Source organism: Anarrhichthys ocellatus, unplaced genomic scaffold (assembly GCF_004355925.1).
Source record: "Anarrhichthys ocellatus isolate YVR2014 unplaced genomic scaffold, GSC_Weel_1.0 scaffold44, whole genome shotgun sequence".
Classification (NCBI taxonomy): Eukaryota; Metazoa; Chordata; class Actinopteri; order Perciformes; family Anarhichadidae; genus Anarrhichthys; species Anarrhichthys ocellatus.
This window is the reverse complement of record NW_022280074.1, coordinates 1,004,205-1,023,565: the sequence shown is the minus strand read 5'-3', so window position 1 is coordinate 1,023,565 and position 19,361 is coordinate 1,004,205. Positions and strand designations below refer to the sequence as shown.

The window sequence follows — 19,361 nt, the reverse complement described above, 5'->3', positions numbered from 1 at the left end:
ACACACACACACACACACACACACACACACACACACACACACACACATCTCCCCATCTCACGTCGGCGCCACTAAAACAAATGACACAGTGAGCGTCAGAGTGACTAGTGTCAGTGTCTAAAAGTAATTAGGCTTGTTAGTGCATGCTGCACTTTACATTCACAAGAAGACGCCATCAATTTGAGAGGGGCTGCTGCTCGTTGTCTTTCCTCTCTTCCGTCTCCTCTCCCCATCTGTTTAATGTTAGCTCTTAAACAGACGTTTGATGCAAGGGAAATACAGAAGGGAGAGGAGCGCCTGGAAACACACACACTCTCCACTGTTTGTCATGGATGGAGGGGTGAGAAAATAGAGAGGTTAAGTCGCATTTTTAGAGAATCTCCATAGAGAGCATTGACACACACTCAACCCCTTACATGTCTTTCAACACTATACAGTTCCCTCGTTCCCTCGTTGGAGAGCTGCGTATGTTGCAGTTTTGAGTCTTTGTGGTCGTAAAATGCATATATTTAGGTCGGGAAATCACAAAGTAAATCACCTTTTTCTCAAACAACATCAATTTAGAAGGTCAGATGAGGTCTGATAGGCTCTTTAGAGAGCAGCATTTAATTAAAGCAATAATCTGATATTTAACAGATAAACAAAAGATGGCCTCTACAAAATGTCAAAATCTATTAACAAAACGTCTCAGAAAAAGAGATGACATAGCTCTTCCACTGGTCTGTGACATAATGGGGATAAAAAGTTACATTTCTGTAATCTGTAACTATAAATACACCTCGTAAAGTCAGGGATTGCAATACCAAGAATCCTGAAAAGTTCCTGAAAATGAACATGAAGTTCCAAAAGACAGACTAATACGACACAGTAGAATTTGGTCCTATAGCGCAGTGATTCTTAACCATGGAGCCGCGAACGCCACCTAGAGGGCCGCAAAAAACTTTCAGTTTTGCACCTGTGGGCCGCGAGGGCCGCGGGACCGCATAGGTTATCAATTGAAGACACCAGAGATATTACTGTTCTCCATGAGACGCTCAGTTACAATATAGCTTCCCACCACCTGGTGGCGGTAATGCGTCAGTCAGCTGTTTAACAAGCTACAATAAGCAGAAGAAGATACTCAGCTAGCCGCTAGCTCGCAGGTATGGGCAAACGGCCGTTGGGCTTTTTAATCCGGCCCGTCAAATATTGGTACAAAATTGTCCAAACCATAATAAAGACTAGAGGTGGACAGTATACCGGTTTTAATTTCCAGTATGATATGAATTCTTCACACACCATTATGCCGGTGCATAACCAAAACAACTGCTGTCTGCTTTCAACAGGCAGCTAAATGCATTCTTTGCTGCTAATGCACAGCGGTCAGCGCTAGTTGTCTTATATGTATTGAGAGGGAACCCTAGTCATGGTCATAACTTTATAACACAACAATTAACAACCCACAACTAATGCTCTTTAACAGAGAAAAACACAACACAACAGTCTGTGACACATAAACAATTTGTAACACTAATAATTGTACATTTATAAAATTTCACCGCCGAACTGCATGCTGGGTACAGCTCGCGAGCGAGCCTGCTTGCTAGCACAACAGTCTGCTAACAGCTGGGAGAGGCTCCGTCGCTCCAGTAACGTTACATTAAAGAACAGAACAGAGCGATGCAGGATGAACAAAGACAGACTGGAGCAGTGTTACATCAGTGTTACATCATTGAATAAATCATAAACATTACATGATTTAACCACTAGAGGGCAGCGTGTTAAATCATTTAATGAATCATAAACATTACATGATTTAACCACTAGAGGGCAGCAGTGTTACATCATTTAATGAATCATAAACATTACATGATTTAACCACTAGAGGGTAGCAGTGTTAAATCATTTAATGAATCATAAACATTACACGATTTAAACACTACACTGTAGTGGTAGAAAAAATGAAGGCAACAGTGGTGCCATACCCCCCCCAAAAAGTCTAAATTTGTGCGCAAGTACAATCCTGACTTTCTCAACGCTTTCAGTGTATGGAATGTGGGCTAATGCTATCAAACGAAGCACTGAAGCCTTCAAAAATAAAGCGACACCTAGCGACGAAACATCCAACGCTCGTGGGAAAGCCTGTTGGGCTTCTTGTTGTGTATGCAGGTTTACATACACATGACAAATAAATGTCTTTGTGATCATCACATTGTATCATCTCATTTATTTGACAAGGGTTTCGCCTGTTCAACTCCGCGAGGACGCCGGCGTCCTCGATCCCCTCCCCTTCCGTTCCTACGGCTTGCTTGGGCAAACTACGTCACAAAACATGGCCGTGTTTGGAATCCCAGCATGCCCAAAACCCTCATCTTTGCAAAGAAATCATCGAATTTCTTTCATTTCTTATGGATGTTTCACAAAAGGAGCCCAAACACACACTGTCCAAAGTCGCCATAACCGCTGCAAGTCGGATCTTGCAGCATTTCGACGGAAAAAGACACATTACAGACCCGACAATATGCTAGCGGATGTTACCATGGAGCTAGTAGCTTCAGAAAACGCTAATACTTAAAGTACAAACCTTATCATCCTCTTCTATAAGCTGTTAACCAACATATAACCTTGCGTAACTGAGTTGCCCTCATACTTGATCGTGTGCTCAGTCGCAGCCATTATGCACAGTAATTCCGCTACTTACACACCACGTCTTCGACGATATATATATAGTTTTTGCAATTTGCAAAGGCTAAAAATAAAAGGAAAATAATATAATATCAAAATATAAAGGGAGAAACACCTTTAGTGTGTCAGAATATCATTTGGTTACCATGTATCCATTTGGGTCTCCAAATATCCTTTTAGAGCTCCGCCTGGATCTCTTCATGGAAGAAACACTGTAGAATCGTCATACTTTGTCCAATATTCTTGAAATTTGAGGCAGTTGTTCACTGATAGTGTGGTTACAGCCCTATGCTGTCATTTACCTGTACAGATACAGCCACAGGCAGTTATTTATACTGAAAGATACTTTTTTATTTTATGCGGACAAAAATCTTCAATTTTACTGACTCCAAAGGCCCACTGCTCTGTTTCTATATGACCTACAGGTTTTCTGACACTTTTGATGCATATAGTCACAGTGGTTCAGAAGCTACAGCCATTTTAATTTGGGTATGTCATTTTAGGCGGTTTTGCTCCAAAATAGGGGTGGAGTTGAACAGGAAACAATATAGTTATTGAATACAAATCAAACCAAGAGTGAGATCAATTAGTTAAACTCATAGTGTTAATATTTGAATGGGCCCCGGGACACTTTATACTTGAAAAGTTGGGCCCCGAGGTCAAAAAGGTTAAGAACCCCTGCTATAGCGGACACACATTCTCGTCCCCTCCATGTGAGGAGGCCCGTGTGGTAATGGATTTCTTGAAGGAAAAGCTCCTTATTTCCATATTTAGAAAGTACCAATCAGTGAAGAAGTCCAGGAGTCACACGGTGATTCATTAATTCACTCGGTGCTACCATTTATTTCAGACATGACAGTGATTGCCAGACTAAAAATACATCTGCCACTACAACATGGGGAATGTTAATGATATGGCAGAAATACTATTTCATGCAGATAATTATTACATGTTTGGTTTTTTTGCTGAGGAGGTCAGTTTTCCACGTAGCCGCGGGTGTAATGCTTTGCTCTCTAGGAAGTCGACTTTCTCCAAATGTCAGCCTTATCGCAAAGGTCACTGAATGGCTTTTCATTGTTGGTCAATAATTACGCTTTCGATCAAGCCCCCATATTATGGTCCATTTCCCTGTCAATGCCACCACCAGCCTTTGTGACTTTGAATGTCAGCGGAACCTTTCATTTCATTCAATTCATTCATCGCACGTCAGTCAACTCTTTCAACTCTGGATGGCAGTTTAGCTTCTAAAATCTGATTCTTTGCCACAGATTGTATATAAACATATGAATGCATAATTCTCTGCTCACATTGAATGACAGCATAGTGTCTCCCATGGCGATGTAACTGACCATGACGTAAAAACTCAAATACATTAAGGTCCATACTGCAATATTTATCTGCATGTCATCTGTTTACAGGCTCTGTTTTAGAATGCAAAACTGCCACCTGGTGGTATCTGAGCTGTGCTGCTCTTGTTAGATCCTACACGGAGGCAGTGTCCGTCAGCAGGGGCTCTGGGCCTTCTAGGACTCCGCCAAGGGCTCCGAGGGGCCCTGGGGGAGTCCTTTTAGTACGATATATAAAAAAGGACTGCCAGTATATCCTATTATTCCCCTCTCGAGAGATTAGAGGAATGGAAAAAAGGAAAAAAGCACGAGGTGTCACTGCCCCAAACCAGAGACAGCGATGTAATAAGGTGCTAACTTAAAAGCCTTAATACATGGGGATATGTGGTCTAATGAGGATTTGCTTCTTTTTAATAAAATGGACCCGAGGTTCATGGACTGAGGCTCAGCATGATGTCCGGTCTGAGCTGTGTGAAATCTGGAGCTGCACAGCCAGATTTGGATCAGCCTCCTTGTGGACACACTCTGGAGACACAAATGAAGGAAAATGTGCCAACCAGGCTTCAACCAATGTGGCTTTCATGCGCTTGTTACAAGTGCAGGTATTTGAGAGGATACAACTGACGGCTAGCGTTTTGTTCTGACATTCAGTATCAGCAGAATGTGGTCATTTCCTATGCATGAATCCCCAACTAATATGACATGTTGTTTATTTAATGACATGCTGCTGATGATGACACAGAATCATTCACGATTACATTTTTCATTAGACTCATTTGAGAGCCCATCCACTGTACTTACTATGACTCAAAGATGCATAGAAATACAGTGCTTCGCATCATATTATTGAATAAATCAAAGCATCAATTCATTTTTTTATATTTATATTTATCAATAAAAACAGAGGACACAAATATAACAGAACAAAGAGCCGGCTTTTTCCAACTTAAATCTCTCAAAAATATTTATTTGAACATAATGTCTTCTGGTTGCTGTTGTAAGTTTAAGAGACTATAATATCCCAATTCAGTCATGAATAATCCAAATGATTTAGAGAACACAGAGTTATAGGATATGGCAGAGATATGTATATATGTTGAATTTTCATGTCCTCATACATTCAATAAACATGTAAATGTTGCTCTGTGCCTGCTGGATGTGTAGATAGGCAACTAGTTACTAACACGTTTGCCTTAAATTTACAATGTGATGATATGTCATTGTTGTGTTTAGAGATTTCTTTCTGCTCCTCCCAAGTGGTGAAAAACCCCCCAAAACAAAAACAATTATTCATCTTTAACTGACAAATGAATGATTCTGGGTTCATTTTCTTAACCTAAAGAAACGGTTTGAGATTGTCTTTTTATTACAGTGAATTCTAATCCTCTTTTCTGTCATTAGTTAACATTGTCTGGCATTTGGAGGTGTGTTTTTTCCTGTGTATGTTCCTGACTGCATCTGACGCTCAGCTTGGACACATGGTGTGGCGGGACGACCTCTGAAGGCTGCTGTGTTTGCTGTTTGTCTCCTTTAGGGCCATGCTGAGTGACATTGGGGACTATGTAGGTAAAGATATTCAAATATCCTGGTTACCTAACCTGGATGAGTTAATGAAGGGCTATGCCAGAAATTTTCGCCCTGGGATAGGAGGTGAGTACGAGATCTACTGCTCGTGGCGTTGGGTTGCATTTCACCCCCTCACATTTACAGCCATCCTTAGCATCACCCACCTCGAGTTACAGCAACACGGGCGGTCACATTTCATTCTCCAATTCCATTATCCTTTTAGAGGTCGTCTCCTTTTTTTTTTTTTCTTGTACAACATTTGAACAAAGCCGCATTTACCTTACGTAAATACCTGCTTTGACTCTTCAGTTAGGTCATTTGTTAAGAAAAAAACAAAAAAAATCAGGCTTTGCTTAGAGGGATTATCGAGGGACGATGCCCTTCAAGGACGAGAGGGAGACGGGTGGTGCAAACAACGAGCACCGCTGCAGAGACGTTGCTAAGAATGGCTGCAAGATGTGAAACATCCAATGACTACAGCGATAGATTTCTCAATCTCACAGCTTAACTCAGCTGAGCAAAGGTGAAAATGTGGAGCAGGAGCACCGCTATCACCACACGCCTATACGCAGACCGCCATAACACAGCATCATGTGGTGACTGCACTCCTGTTGATGTAACATTATAGTATGCTGACAAATGACAGCTACAAGGAAGGGCTGACCGCTGAGGAATCATGTGTGTGTTATTGGGAGTAAGTCCCTTCATTCAACTCACATCCCATAGCCTTTTACCTCTGGAGTTATGTTTGTATCATTTAACAATAAGATAACTATGACATTTGCACAAATAAAAAAAAGGGTTCATAGATGTGTTTTGCAGCTTGAAAATGAGATAATATTCACAAGTTTGACTTGAAGAGAATCTACATGAGTATGTGCACAAATGGCAAAATATAATTCAAAACCAATTATTTTGGTTATAAAAGTACAAACCAATTTTTTTCTTGGGAGACATTAATAAGAGCTTTATATCAATGGATTTTTTTCTTGCTGTGGGGAAGATCCAAATGTACACAATTTGATTTGTGTTAATGGAAAACCATATTTGTGAAACAAACCATTTGTTTGTACTTTACAAAAAGGATTTCTGAATCCCTTTGTATTGCGGAAAACATGTTTGCATCACGATCGTTTACATTACATTCTATTCATTTTGCAGATGTTTTGTCCAAAGAGACTTACTAGTTCAATTGAATGCCTCTCAAACAAACAAATACAGTGTTCGGTGCTTACAGTTTAAAAAAATATATAGTCAAAATCTTTACTTTTGAGTTCTCTTGGCCACTTTATATATACAGTATGTATATATATCAGTAAGTGTTAGCATTTATAGAGCTCAAAACATATTTGTGGACATCATTTGCAAATGCAAGTTTATTGCATTTGCACGCAGTTAACACCTCTGTGAATCTTATTGTATTTGTGTAATATTCATGTTATTTATGATGCAAAAAATGCCATATTAACTTTAACCTTTCAGTATATGGTGAGCCAACTTTTCTATTTCAAGTGTATTATTAATCCTTGCACATCCACTGGAGGGTAATATGTAAAACATGCCTGCTGTTGCATCAGGTGACACCCTCTAAACGTGTCCTGCTGACCTTGGCGTGCAATGAGTATGCCATTATAAATCACCTCACACTATACATCCAGTGTATGGCCCACTGAATACGATTTGAAATGGTTATGGGAAGGTGTTGAATGGTGGGGAATGGTAATATATGATTCCTTAATGCTCAGTATAAATAGCCTTTTCAGCTCTGCATCAGTGAGCTCCCCTGTAGTTTCTGCCCTCTAGCATCCGATCACAGAGGCACACTCCATGCTAATCATATGGCAAACTGTTGAGTGGAAATGCTAGCGTGCGTGTTGTATGTGTGTGTGTGTGTGTGTGTGTGCACGTGAATGTTGGCAGAAGCTCACTCCGTGCGAGTCCATGAAAGCCCAGTGCCGTTTATGAATGCCCACAGTGTGATGTGCCATTTAGCATGGTTCAACTGGATAATGCTTAATCTCTATGCACTGTAGGAGTGTTTGAGACGTGGGATGATGGTAGGTGGGAGGGAAACAGATGGGAGATGGAGAGTGGACGGGAGGGATTGCTGGGTTCAGAATGAGCAGAGACGGTGCGTGTGTGGAGGGGAGGTTTTTCTTTTTTTCCTCACTTCTCCCCCCCCCCGCAGGTCCACCAGTGAACGTGTCCATGGCCATTGAGGTGGCCAGCATTGACCACATCTCCGAAGCCAACATGGTAGAGTATACAGTCGCTTTCTCCTTCCTTCTACACAGAGATTCCCTGTCGTCCCTCAACTTCACTATTGCGGCACAGATCAAAGATTTTGCTATTTGCATAATCCTGATTTATCCCACTTGAGGGTTTCAAAGTACTCAGAGTGAACATGTGTGACACATTGGCTGAGTTGTTAGATAATTCGATACTTTCAGGGATTTTGTATGGTGAGAACCAAATCTAGTGGATGCACTTTATGTATGTAACCCTGATTCTTTTACACACAAATAAATATTTTTCTTGCTTTGGCGGATGAAAAACCACAAGTATTCCAATAAAGGCAAAACTGACTACTACATAGCTCCAACTTACAACATACTTACCTCCACCCTCTTGTCACTTCTGGTTGCAAAAAGCCAAGATGGCGACGGCCAAAATGCCAAGCTCGAGGCTACAAAGTCCAAAAACCAATGGGTGACGTCACGGTGACTATGTCCACTTCATTCAGTCTAAGCGAGAGCCACAAAAGACATTATTCAGATGTTTATTTGTATTTAATTAAATTAATACAGACGACACACACATTGGTTTTGTTTCATTTATCAAAATATTCTTGCCACAAAGGGAATTTTATAAAAACTCAATTCCTTTTTTTCCCTCATACTGTAGCGTTTGAGGTGTTTTTTTCTGTAAAGTTTGTTTCCCCATGTCTGTGACTCAGCCTACATGTTCACATGCGTGTTTGTTTGTGTGCTGTTCTCGGCAGGATTACACCATGACCGTGTACCTGCGGCAGAGCTGGCACGATGACCGCCTGTCCTTCAATCACACTAACAAGACGCTGGGGTTGGACAGTCGATTCGTGGACAAGCTGTGGGTGCCCGACACCTTCATCGTCAACGCCAAATCTGCTTGGTTCCACGATGTCACCGTGGAGAACAAGCTGATCCGCCTTCAGCCCAACGGAGTCATTCTATACAGCAGCCGGTATGAGCAAGCAGATTATTGTCTCCACTGACAGTCAGACAACACAACCAGGGAGACAGTGTGTATCTGGGTGCTAAGATGTTTCTCTCGCTTGTTTCAGATTTTTTACAGGTTTTTTTTGTCACTCACGCTTTCAGAAACCTCAGACAATTTAGAACACAGACATCTCTTATTTGCTGTCTTTGGGCATGAAAATCCCTCATGATCCATCACATGATGAGTCATTTTTTTGGTCGTAACTTCATAAGCTTAAAAAATTCTCTGATATGGTCTGATGTGCATGTACAAAGGCAGATGCAGAGAGACGGGGGAAGTAGAGGAATATGGAAAAGTGAAGGTAAAGTAGGTCCAGGTGAATCATCAAAGGAAAATAAAAAGGGAAATTGGCTGTTACTGTGAGTATGTCAGTAGAATCCATGAACTTTTGAAAAAAAACGTTCCACTACGATGATAAAAATCCTCCAACCTAAATGACAAACTATATGATTTGTCGTTGCTTTTCCAAACACCCCGTCTGCATTTTCTCTTCTGCTGCCTCTGTTGGCAGGATGACATCGTTTGTCAGAGCCTCCCAAAAAGCTACAAATGAGAAAAAAGATGAATGTGATGGTTTTCTGATCCATCACCTCTATGGTTAAGCTTTGGTTAAGATTAGACTACTGAATATTCTTGAGGTGTGGAAAAGATTGTAGCCCTGATGAAAAAAACAACAACATTGACAGTTGTTAGGAGACAAGAGGCGAATAGTGGTCTCTGGAAGCAGTTTTACAAATCCGTCCAACCCCAAACCTTCTTTGTAAGAGGTCGCCCATATGTTGTTTTATGTGACTGAACAAATGAACAAAATCAAAAAATGTTCTGTTTGGTGAACATTTTCATTAAAGCTGCTATAATCGATATTTTTGTATCAACAATGGATTAATTGACTATGTATATTGTAGGAGTGTCCCCAACTAAGAATATGTACGTATACAGTCAAATCTGATTGGTCAACTCTTTTTTTTTATATATCCATATTCTCATTTGCGACATTCCGTTTTTTCCACACCAGACAAAGGAGCTGAAACACTCAATTACACATTTTGTCTTCTTGACTTGCATAAGAATTTATTTTATGAAAGGACACTATCTCAGGGCCCGGCGCCACGAGGGGACAGCGCTGTTTGTTGTGTGTAGGTGGGGCGCTGTCCAAAGTACTAAAACGCAATGAAGGATATCGATAGACAGACAGAATGACAAGCACAGTTTCTTAGCCAGCTTGCAATCCACAGACAGAAGGGAAACACCAGGAAAGTGAAAGTACAGTCAATTGTATTGGTTCAGCCCAGCTGCTCTCATTAGCATTGTGGCCTCATCCTCATTAGTATGAGGGAGCATTTAGCAGCTAAAGTGCCAGATAGTTTTCTCAGGAGTTGGTGAAAATCAGAGATGAAAGTAAAGTGAATATTTGAGTTGCGTTCGTCAGGTGGACAAAAACACGACTCCGAATGAATACTAATGTTGCTCTGTGTCTTCTGGATGAGTAACTGTTTGATCAACATATTTACTATGACCAGTGGTGTATAGTAACGAAGTAGAAATACTTCGTTACTGTACTTCAGTCGTTTTTTTGGATATCTGTACTTTCCTTTACTATTTATATTTCTGTTGACTTTTACTTTTACTTCATTACATCTTGCAAAGAAAACTGATACTTTTACTCCGATACATTTCCCCTGAAACCTTCGTTACTCGCTACAAAATCAAATCTATCTTTAGAAACAAAATGAATCATGAGACCAGCGTCGGGGACTGTGGTGGAACAGAGACTGCAAGCAAGCAGGTTTGGTGAATCAGTGGTCCTAGCTTACAAGTTAAATCATTGGTTAATCACGTTAATGCGCAATTACAAACAAGTGCTCTCAAAGCCGCGGCGTTTAGATTCCCAGTGTTGCCCAGGATGCTATATGCTATAGCTAGCGAGCGACTACATGAGCAGAATTCCACTCTACGATGACTGATTTCATGACGGAAGCAGAAATGGAAGCACCTGCTACTGCCGCAACAAACGACGGTGGTGACGAAGACCAACACCCGTGGATCGCTAGCGAGTTAGTGAGCTGAGGAAGTGTTGACAGTTGTGCAGCACTAGTTGGCTAACGTTAGCTAGCCACCACACCATAGGATTGACAGGAGCCGCGAGAGCGCAGCATTATGGTTAGCATTATGGTTAGCATTATGGTTAGCATCAGGGTTAGCATTAGGGGAAATCCTTCCCAGCTGGGCGCAAGCTGTCTGTGAAGCTGAACACACCTCTACCTGCCTCAGCGGCCTGTGAAAGGCTAGTTAGCATCGCAGGACTAGTCTTCAGCCCAAGAAGAGCGAGACTGAATTCTCGCAATTTTGAAAACCAACTTCTTTTGAAGATGAACAGGACATTTTTCAGTTTCAAGTAATGACTGGGTTGTTACTTTCGGTGCTGCTTTAGTATTGATCATGTTTTGATATTTGAGTCATTTTGTGGATGATCAGATGGAGTTATGATGGTAGCAGTCGCCCAATTGCAGATTCAGCTTGAGCAAAACCTTTGCCTGTTGTGTTCAGATCAGGCCCATAGGAGTTTACAAGGCAGGCGTCCTTTCTCACAACACTGACCTGATGCATCAAGTGGATATTTTTTGCTGAACACAACATTATGCATTTGCCCTCTACATCCTCTAGTCGGAATGGGCATACTTATAAACGCACTGTTACAACTCCTTCATAGGGTCATATTGCTTTTCGGAGAATTATGATGATAAGTTCATAGTAGATGCAAAAGTATACTTATGTACAATATATTATGTTGAACATTGTTGCTCCTGGATGGATCACAGCCAACACAATTATTAACACAGCTCCATGTCCTTGGTCCTGGTGCCACAGCACTTAAAAGAATAAACTTAATAATTCTCAAAATTCTGACCCTTTGCTTTTTTATTAACAGCATTTACTTGTACTTTAATATCAGAAAATTACTTTTGATACTTAAGTACAATAAATATCAGACACTTTAAGACTTTTACTCAAGTAGTATTCTAATAGGTGACTTTTTACTTTTACTGGAGTAGTTTTCCAGTAAGGTATCTTTACTTTTACTCAAGTATGGCTTTTGAGTACTTTATACACCACTGTTTATGACATATGCCAGTGTTGTGTTTACAGAATCATTTTGTTTCCCCCGAAGTTTAAAAAAAATAAATATTAATTGGGTCAAAGGTTTTTGGGTCTTATCTTAAAATTGTTATTATTGCTATAACGTATTGAGCTCATTTTCATCACAGCTCTCAGATAATGGAAAATGTTGTAGACTGTGGAAAGATGTGAACCATATTTTCATAGAAGATGTTCGCCAGTTGAGTTGCTAAGAAACAACAGACGATGTACATTGAGTCATGATTAACTGGGGTGCTTTGTTCCTAGAATCACGTCAACGGTGGCGTGTGATATGGACCTGACCAAGTATCCCATGGATGAACAGGAGTGTATGCTGGACCTGGAGAGCTGTAAGTCACAATTCTTTGTTTCTACCTTCATGCCAATGTAAAGGGACACCAAGGAAAGGTTACAATGACAAAACTCAAGACTGTATATCGGAAGAGGATGTGGTCACCATGACATTACCCATTGGTTTGTGGACTGCCGTTTTGAAACCTTGTTTTTTTTGGCCATCGCCATCTTGTTTTTTTGGTCGTGGCCATCTTGTTTTTTGGAACCAGAAGTGACACGAGATAGTGGAGCTAAGTAGAAACGAATGCCGAATAAGACACTTTTAAGGGGACCAACATGGCTACAATACATTTTCATGAACTAAAAAAAACACTGTGAAAGGGTTAAAGTTGTAAGACAAAAACACGGACACCTCCCAGACAGGACAACGCTGCTGTAGATATCAATCACCAGGTAGACACGCCCTAAAGCATACCCTGCTATTTTGTCCATTAAACTACCAATGGGAACATAATTTACTAAATGAACATCATACTATTGTTGAAGACTTGAAACTAATTATTATTATTATAAACTAACTATTGAGACCATAAACTCATGTTTACAATGTTCACTGAGGTAAAAAATCAAGTGAGAAGTAGGGCCATTTTCTCATAGACTGCTATACAATCTGAATTATTTTTGCAACCAGAGGAGTCGCTCCTTGCTAGTCATTGGAAAGAATGCAAGTTTAAGGCACGTCCGCATTGGCTTCACTGTTTATACCCAGAGGTTGCCGCCTGGTTATAATCTTTATCCGTAACTACTTCTACCCTCACATTACTGCAACATTGTAGGTTGGACTGATAATATTTTCTCTTTCTAGATGGCTACTCCTCAGAGGACATTGTGTACCACTGGTCAGAGAGTCAGAAACACATCCACGGCCTGGACAAACTGGAGCTCTCCCAGTTCACCATCACAGACTATCGCTTTGTCACTGAGATGATGAACTTCAAATCTGGTGAGCATCCATCTTGCTTTCCTTTGTTTTTTCTTGTTGTCAGTGGAGTCAGTCTGATAGCCCCTCGCATTTGAGCGAGTGTTTTATGCATTATACTATTTTGGGTTTTCAATTGGGCTTGCCTCTTGCGTTGGAAGACTCAGATTCTTTTGAAGCAAGATTTCTATTTTAACTTGAATCACTTCTCTGGTCATATTCTATGCACAGAAGGAATGAATCAAATCAGGCTTGCTGCTGAGCCAGGCGGGAGGTTTAAGAGATGATAGGAATTGCTGCTGGGAAAATGTATGTAGCACTTCTTTTATGTCAGGCATCTAGGAGCTTTGCCACCAGGGGCACAAGTGAGCCATTCTGTAATAACAGTAAAGCAACTAAACATTGTGTTAATTTCCTAAACACAGAGAAGCAATTAAACACAGTGTCTGTTTTCTGCTTCCCAGCGGGACGATTTCCGAGGCTCAGCCTCCGCTTCGAGCTGAGACGTAATCGAGGCGTCTACATCATCCAGTCATACATGCCTTCCATTTTACTGGTCGCCATGTCCTGGGTGTCCTTCTGGATCAGCCAAACAGCAGTCCCTGCTCGTGTATCCTTAGGTCGGTAACGGTTTGATGGGGTCTCACTAAGGCTGATAGCAACAAAAAGAGGCCATGCTAACGGCTCTGTGCAGCTGTACTTAGGCACAGTAATATAATAATAACCATAATCTGACACGTTGCGCCCGCGTTGTTTCCGCAGGGATCACAACCGTGCTCACCATGACCACGCTGATGGTAAGCGCCCGCTCCTCCCTGCCTCGGGCGTCAGCCATCAAGGCGTTAGACGTTTACTTCTGGATCTGCTACGTGTTTGTGTTCGCGGCACTCATCGAGTACGCCTTCGCTCACTACAACGCTGACTACAGGCTCAAAGAGAAGGCCAAGGTGAAGGCCAACAAGCTCAGCTCTGAGGTGAGGAAATCACTCCTGTCATGTACTCCCATCAGCAGATCACAATGTGGAACTCCAGGGAGGGGGAGTGTTGTGAGTAATGAGCACGCCTTTCAAACATAGACCTGTGCTGGCGCTTCAAACTCCGCTGCTGACAAGCAGCCATCCCACTGACCTTCTGCAAGACAATGCATCTCTATAGAGCATAATGGGGAAATCTCCCTTCAGGGAGTAATAGTGACTCTCATCATACTGCCCGTTTCCTTTGCTGTTGGTATACATCTTACTGAGGTACACCTTGAGAATAGGACATGGATCAAATCAAATGAAATAACAGAAAGCGTAAGCAAAATCTGCTTATATTCTGAACACAAGAAAAACGAGGACAAAGACATGACAAGATGATTGAAGCGAGTGACATTGAAACGTACAGTGGGGTGATTGAAAATGTGTGGAGACCCAGCATGCATTGTTGATGAGGGTAAAATTACAGAGACTATAGAAACCTACCAATGATATAAAAACAACAGAGGTGGAACTTAAGTACAATTTTTAGGTACTTACTTTACTTGAGTCCTTTCTTTTCACACCAATTCCTGCTTCTACTCCACTACCTTTCAGAGGGAAATATTGTATTTTTCACTCCACTACATTTATTTGTGAGCTTTAATGACTAGTTAGTTAAAATATGTTTGCACAGAAAATATAAATTAAGGTCAACTTATTTGAACAAGATCTGAGTCAATGTTTTCATTGCAAAAAATGCAGAAAGTTACAAATTACATTTCTTTAGATTTAAGAAATTCACCAATAAAAAAAAACCAAGTACTACTATGATCAAGTAAAATGAGTGTGAAGTGCTTTGATGTGATCCAGCACAGTGCAAAAAAATGTCAGATGTGATTTAACAAAAGGTGCATGATGTAATTCTGAAATTGTAAAAGAAAATTTTCTTTTGGTATTTAGCAGGGTTTACTAATTTGTCCAGTCCATCAGGAGGCAGATTGGCTAACGAACACTTTTGCCTGATTCTTCAGATATTTGATGCTGAGCGGCTCAAAACTGAACATTAGCATGTAAAGTGCTTACACGCCTCTCTCTCTCTGTCCCCCCACAGTCCATTGTAAAGAACGGCAAACAGGCCATGGTTCTGTTTTCCCTGTCGGTCACCGGCATGAACCAGGGCGTGATGATTTCCAACCGCCACGGGCAGCCCCAGCGCTCCAGCAGCGAAATCCCCGGGGAGGGCGGCAGCGAGGAGGCCGAGCCGAGGAGGAGAAGGTCCAGGCAGCCGGAGGAGTGCACGGAGGAGAAGAACTGCTGTTCCAAGTGCGTGTGTAAGCCCATTGATGCCGACACCATCGACATCTACGCTAGGGCCGTGTTCCCTTTCACTTTCGCCGTGGTGAACGTGATCTACTGGGTGGCGTACACCATGTGAAGAGGAGGCAGCAGGTCTGTGCGAATAGCTGCCAGCCAGGGCTGCATATAAGAAACTGCTGGAGTTGTGCCACTTCGATGCTGGCAGACTGGTGCAGTGGAAATATACTGCAGGACTCAGTTAAAAATAAATAAATAAGTAAATGAATACTTCAGACGAAAGGAAGTGCTATGGCCTGTGAATATGGAAATATGGTAGTAACGGAGGTGGTTATGAGTTTAAAAAGTGTTAACAGGACTTCATATATTTAAATAAAAATACAGAAAAGTGCTGTATAAACGCAAAGGACTGTGTTGCCTGTTGAGGAGGATCACAAACAGTGAGCACAGTTTAGCCAACAATCCACCAGATCTCCACATGTCATGCTGTTAAACGAACTCAACACTGGACACCAAAACCACATATTGTGCTCGAACGCCTGCAGCACTGACCACAAGCGCACTTCTTGCGAACACAAATAAGCATAGTCGGCTTAACTAACTCAAAAGCAACAATCTGGAGCGAACCGCCTGTTATCTCGAAAAGCAAAAAGCGCCGCCCAAACCAGAAGGATAACAAGATGAGGTGTCCTACTATTCTGCATGGCTGATAACTCACTCACCCTCCTCCCGCACCATCGCCACCCTCCCTCTCTTCCTCTCCCGCCTTTGGTCCTCCACCCATTTTCTTTTCAATTCATTTTTCGTTCAGGACACCGTCTGGGGTGTCTTATCTCCTTCTGCCAGTTCTGCCTTTTTCCTCACCATTAAAGGACTTCCTCCATGACAGTACCTGTGTGTGTGTCTCTCTCTCTCTTTGTCCTGCTTCAAATGGTCACTTGAATCTAAAATCCAAAACGGTTGTTGGGTGTGATTAAAAGAAAAGAAATGCTGAAATCCCTTGTGGGAGATGAAAAATTTGTCAATGCAAAAAAAGTTGCCGCCAACAAGAAGGCTCTAATTTGAGGGATAATGAATAAATGACTGTAAGTATGTCAAATCTTGAGAGAGGTCAAGATTTGTGCTCTTATGAGTAATTTTAGACTCTTGTCTGTCCTTTGTATGAACTTGGAAATTGATTTGGGGAAAGTTATGGATGAGAAAGCACTGCAGCTTCACAGTCAAAGAATGACCTAGTTTTCCTATTACATTCAACATCACAGTATTGCCTTTATGATAATCGCTGCGCTCTCAGGTGTCTTGTCTTACCGCATTCAAATTTTGATCCAATTAGAAGATATTGTATAATACATCTTAAAAAAAGTTTGAAAGTCTAACGCTACATCAACCAAATATGTGGGTGTTATGCTATTTTAAGAAGCTTACCTATTATAGAGCTAAAGTTTAGTATGAGGAGGAACCATAAAGCAGCCAACATGTAGAGTTTCTCTGACAGCCATGAAGATAAATGTCATAGCAAACCGACCGTTAGATTGTGTTATTTCCTGTCTACAAGGGAACATTTTATTTACCTGATGGTGTCTCTAGAGGAAAGGTCTCAGGGTCACCTAAATCATTATAGGATTCATTCACTTGGGGACCATTCATATTCACCATAAATGTCATGGTTAGTTCTCACTATAGTTTTTCTTGGACATCGACAAAGGAAAATCCTGACCTAACAATGGGACTGTAGAAAAGGTCAGGGGCTCCACACAAAAATATCCCAACAAGAGTCTGATGGCTGAAAAACAAGAAACTGCAATACAGAAATACAAAGATGTGTCTGGGGACATTTAGAAACACATTACACAGTGTGTTCAATTGTTTTGTTTTTCAACTGTAAAATGTACCGCTCCTATTTTGGTCACAACTCGTTAATACCCACCTTTCTTAAAATGTTTTTAAATAATTTAACTCTCCAATATCTGTGCATTGCAATATGGTAAGGTTACGGTTTTGGGCATATGATTGATAACATAACAAGTTGATGAGGCATGAACTCCAGTATGCCTTGAACGTGCTACATGCAGCCTACATCTACCACCCAAATATGCACCCCCTTATTTTCTGCCACTGCAAATAAATTAATAGAAACCTGGCCAGTATGTCTCATTCACCGACAATGCTCTTAAAATGGGTTCAGACTGCACCAAATTTGACAGTATTTTAGTGGTCTATGTCTATTTGCAGCCAATGTACTAAACGTATAGAGGTGTTAGCTGGAGCTGTACATAACAAATGTGTGTGGAGTGTGTTGTGATGATGGGACAGCTCAGAGTCAGACCCTGACTGATCTTAAAACTTCTCTCTGTAATTTTTTCTCTCTCCACACCTCCCCCTTTTTTCTCGTCTCCGTATGTTTGGACACTGGAGCCTGTAAACATATTTATTGTTCCACTTTAGGAGTTTAGTGGATTGAAGCTCCTGGACAGCATCGGCCCATGCAGCGTCCTCATTCTGACGCAGTAGCCATAACAACAAACTCCTATAGTGACTGCTCAGGGGGGCATCGGCATCTCCAATACCTCTTGTTGCTCCATGTTTTTGTGCCACATGTGTGCAGTGGCCAGGGAGCGAGGCTGTTATCAGGGCAAACAGCGCAGAGGCAGTGCAGGCATGGGTGGGATCTGGGCAGGGCTGGGTGCTCTCTGAACAGGGAGCGCGACAGGCCGGCTTCTCCCAGGGAGATAACTTTGTTCTGGGCCAGGAGAGATGACATCATGACGGATTGCGATAAAGATGTGGGCGCAGGGGGCAGGAAACGCTATCTCCTACAATGGCACCGAGGGGGACGGAGACACACACATGCACTGGTGGGACACAACTACTGCTCACTGATACTCTGCTCAAGTGGACTTGAACAGCAGTCACGCATAGGAACACGCACGCGCGCGCACACACACACACACACACACACACACAAATACAAATGTCTACACATCCAGTGGGTCTTGGAGGTGTCATTTAAAAGTCAAAACAGGACAGACACAGACCGAGTCAGAGTGTGTGACTGTTCTGGTATTGAGATTTTCTACTGCTGCAGCATCCGAGAACTTTTGGGAAATACACCGAAGAAACTGATCTCAAACAATTTCCGCGAGGAGTCCAGCGTATACTGTAGGTCTGTACTGCATGCAACTGCACCATACACATAGCATGAATTCTCTTCAAGACATATACTATACCTGTCAAAACAGACGTCATAAAAAAATTATTTGTTATTCCAACATAAAGACAAGTCTTTATAAATGAAGACAAACTAAATATATAATATGTACCTATTTTATTTATTTATTTATTTAATATAGTAAGTACTGACACCAGCCACATGCATTTCTTTTCACTAACCTTTGCTTTTGGCTTGTTAGAAAGTGAGAAAGCTGTGACCCTTTATGAAGGACTTACTAACGTTTCATTGCTTCATTCATGCTAAAAAACATGTATGGCTCCATATGCTCTAATGTGGGTGGCAACCCTGTCCTTTAAAAACTACGTTTGTATACAGTAACAGAAACAAGTTTGTAATGGCAGACAGAGAGGCAACACAAAAGCCATTATTAATGGTCTGTACGTCATCTGTACAGTGTTAGAAAAAACATTTTTTAACCACTAAAAAAGTCTCCAAACATAAATCCTGTTACAAAAGGTGCTTTATTAGAAAGTGGCATTACAAACCTTTTTTTTATTTATTTTTTTAGCATTTCGTATGAATTACATGGTGACAGTTCAGAAACAAACAGGACACATAGGGAGCAAGAGAAGGATATGATTTGCAACTAAAGTCCCTGGCTGGAATTGAGC

At 41.4% G+C, this 19,361-nt stretch overlaps 1 protein-coding gene across 1 annotated transcript in view; it reads left to right on the top strand.

The window, feature by feature from the left end:
* Positions 1–19,004, top strand: part of gabrd (gamma-aminobutyric acid type A receptor subunit delta) — a 30,555-nt gene extending 11,551 nt beyond the window's left edge. The window contains exons 2-9 of the mRNA XM_031868707.1: positions 5,545–5,660; positions 7,765–7,832; positions 8,578–8,798; positions 12,240–12,322; positions 13,132–13,269; positions 13,710–13,865; positions 14,008–14,219; positions 15,316–19,004. Of these exons, the coding sequence (XP_031724567.1) occupies positions 5,545–5,660; positions 7,765–7,832; positions 8,578–8,798; positions 12,240–12,322; positions 13,132–13,269; positions 13,710–13,865; positions 14,008–14,219; positions 15,316–15,639 (1,318 nt within the window). The 3' untranslated portion in view covers positions 15,640–19,004. The remainder of the gene's footprint in view (positions 1–5,544; positions 5,661–7,764; positions 7,833–8,577; positions 8,799–12,239; positions 12,323–13,131; positions 13,270–13,709; positions 13,866–14,007; positions 14,220–15,315) is intronic.
* The last annotated feature ends 357 nt before the right edge of the window (positions 19,005–19,361 follow it).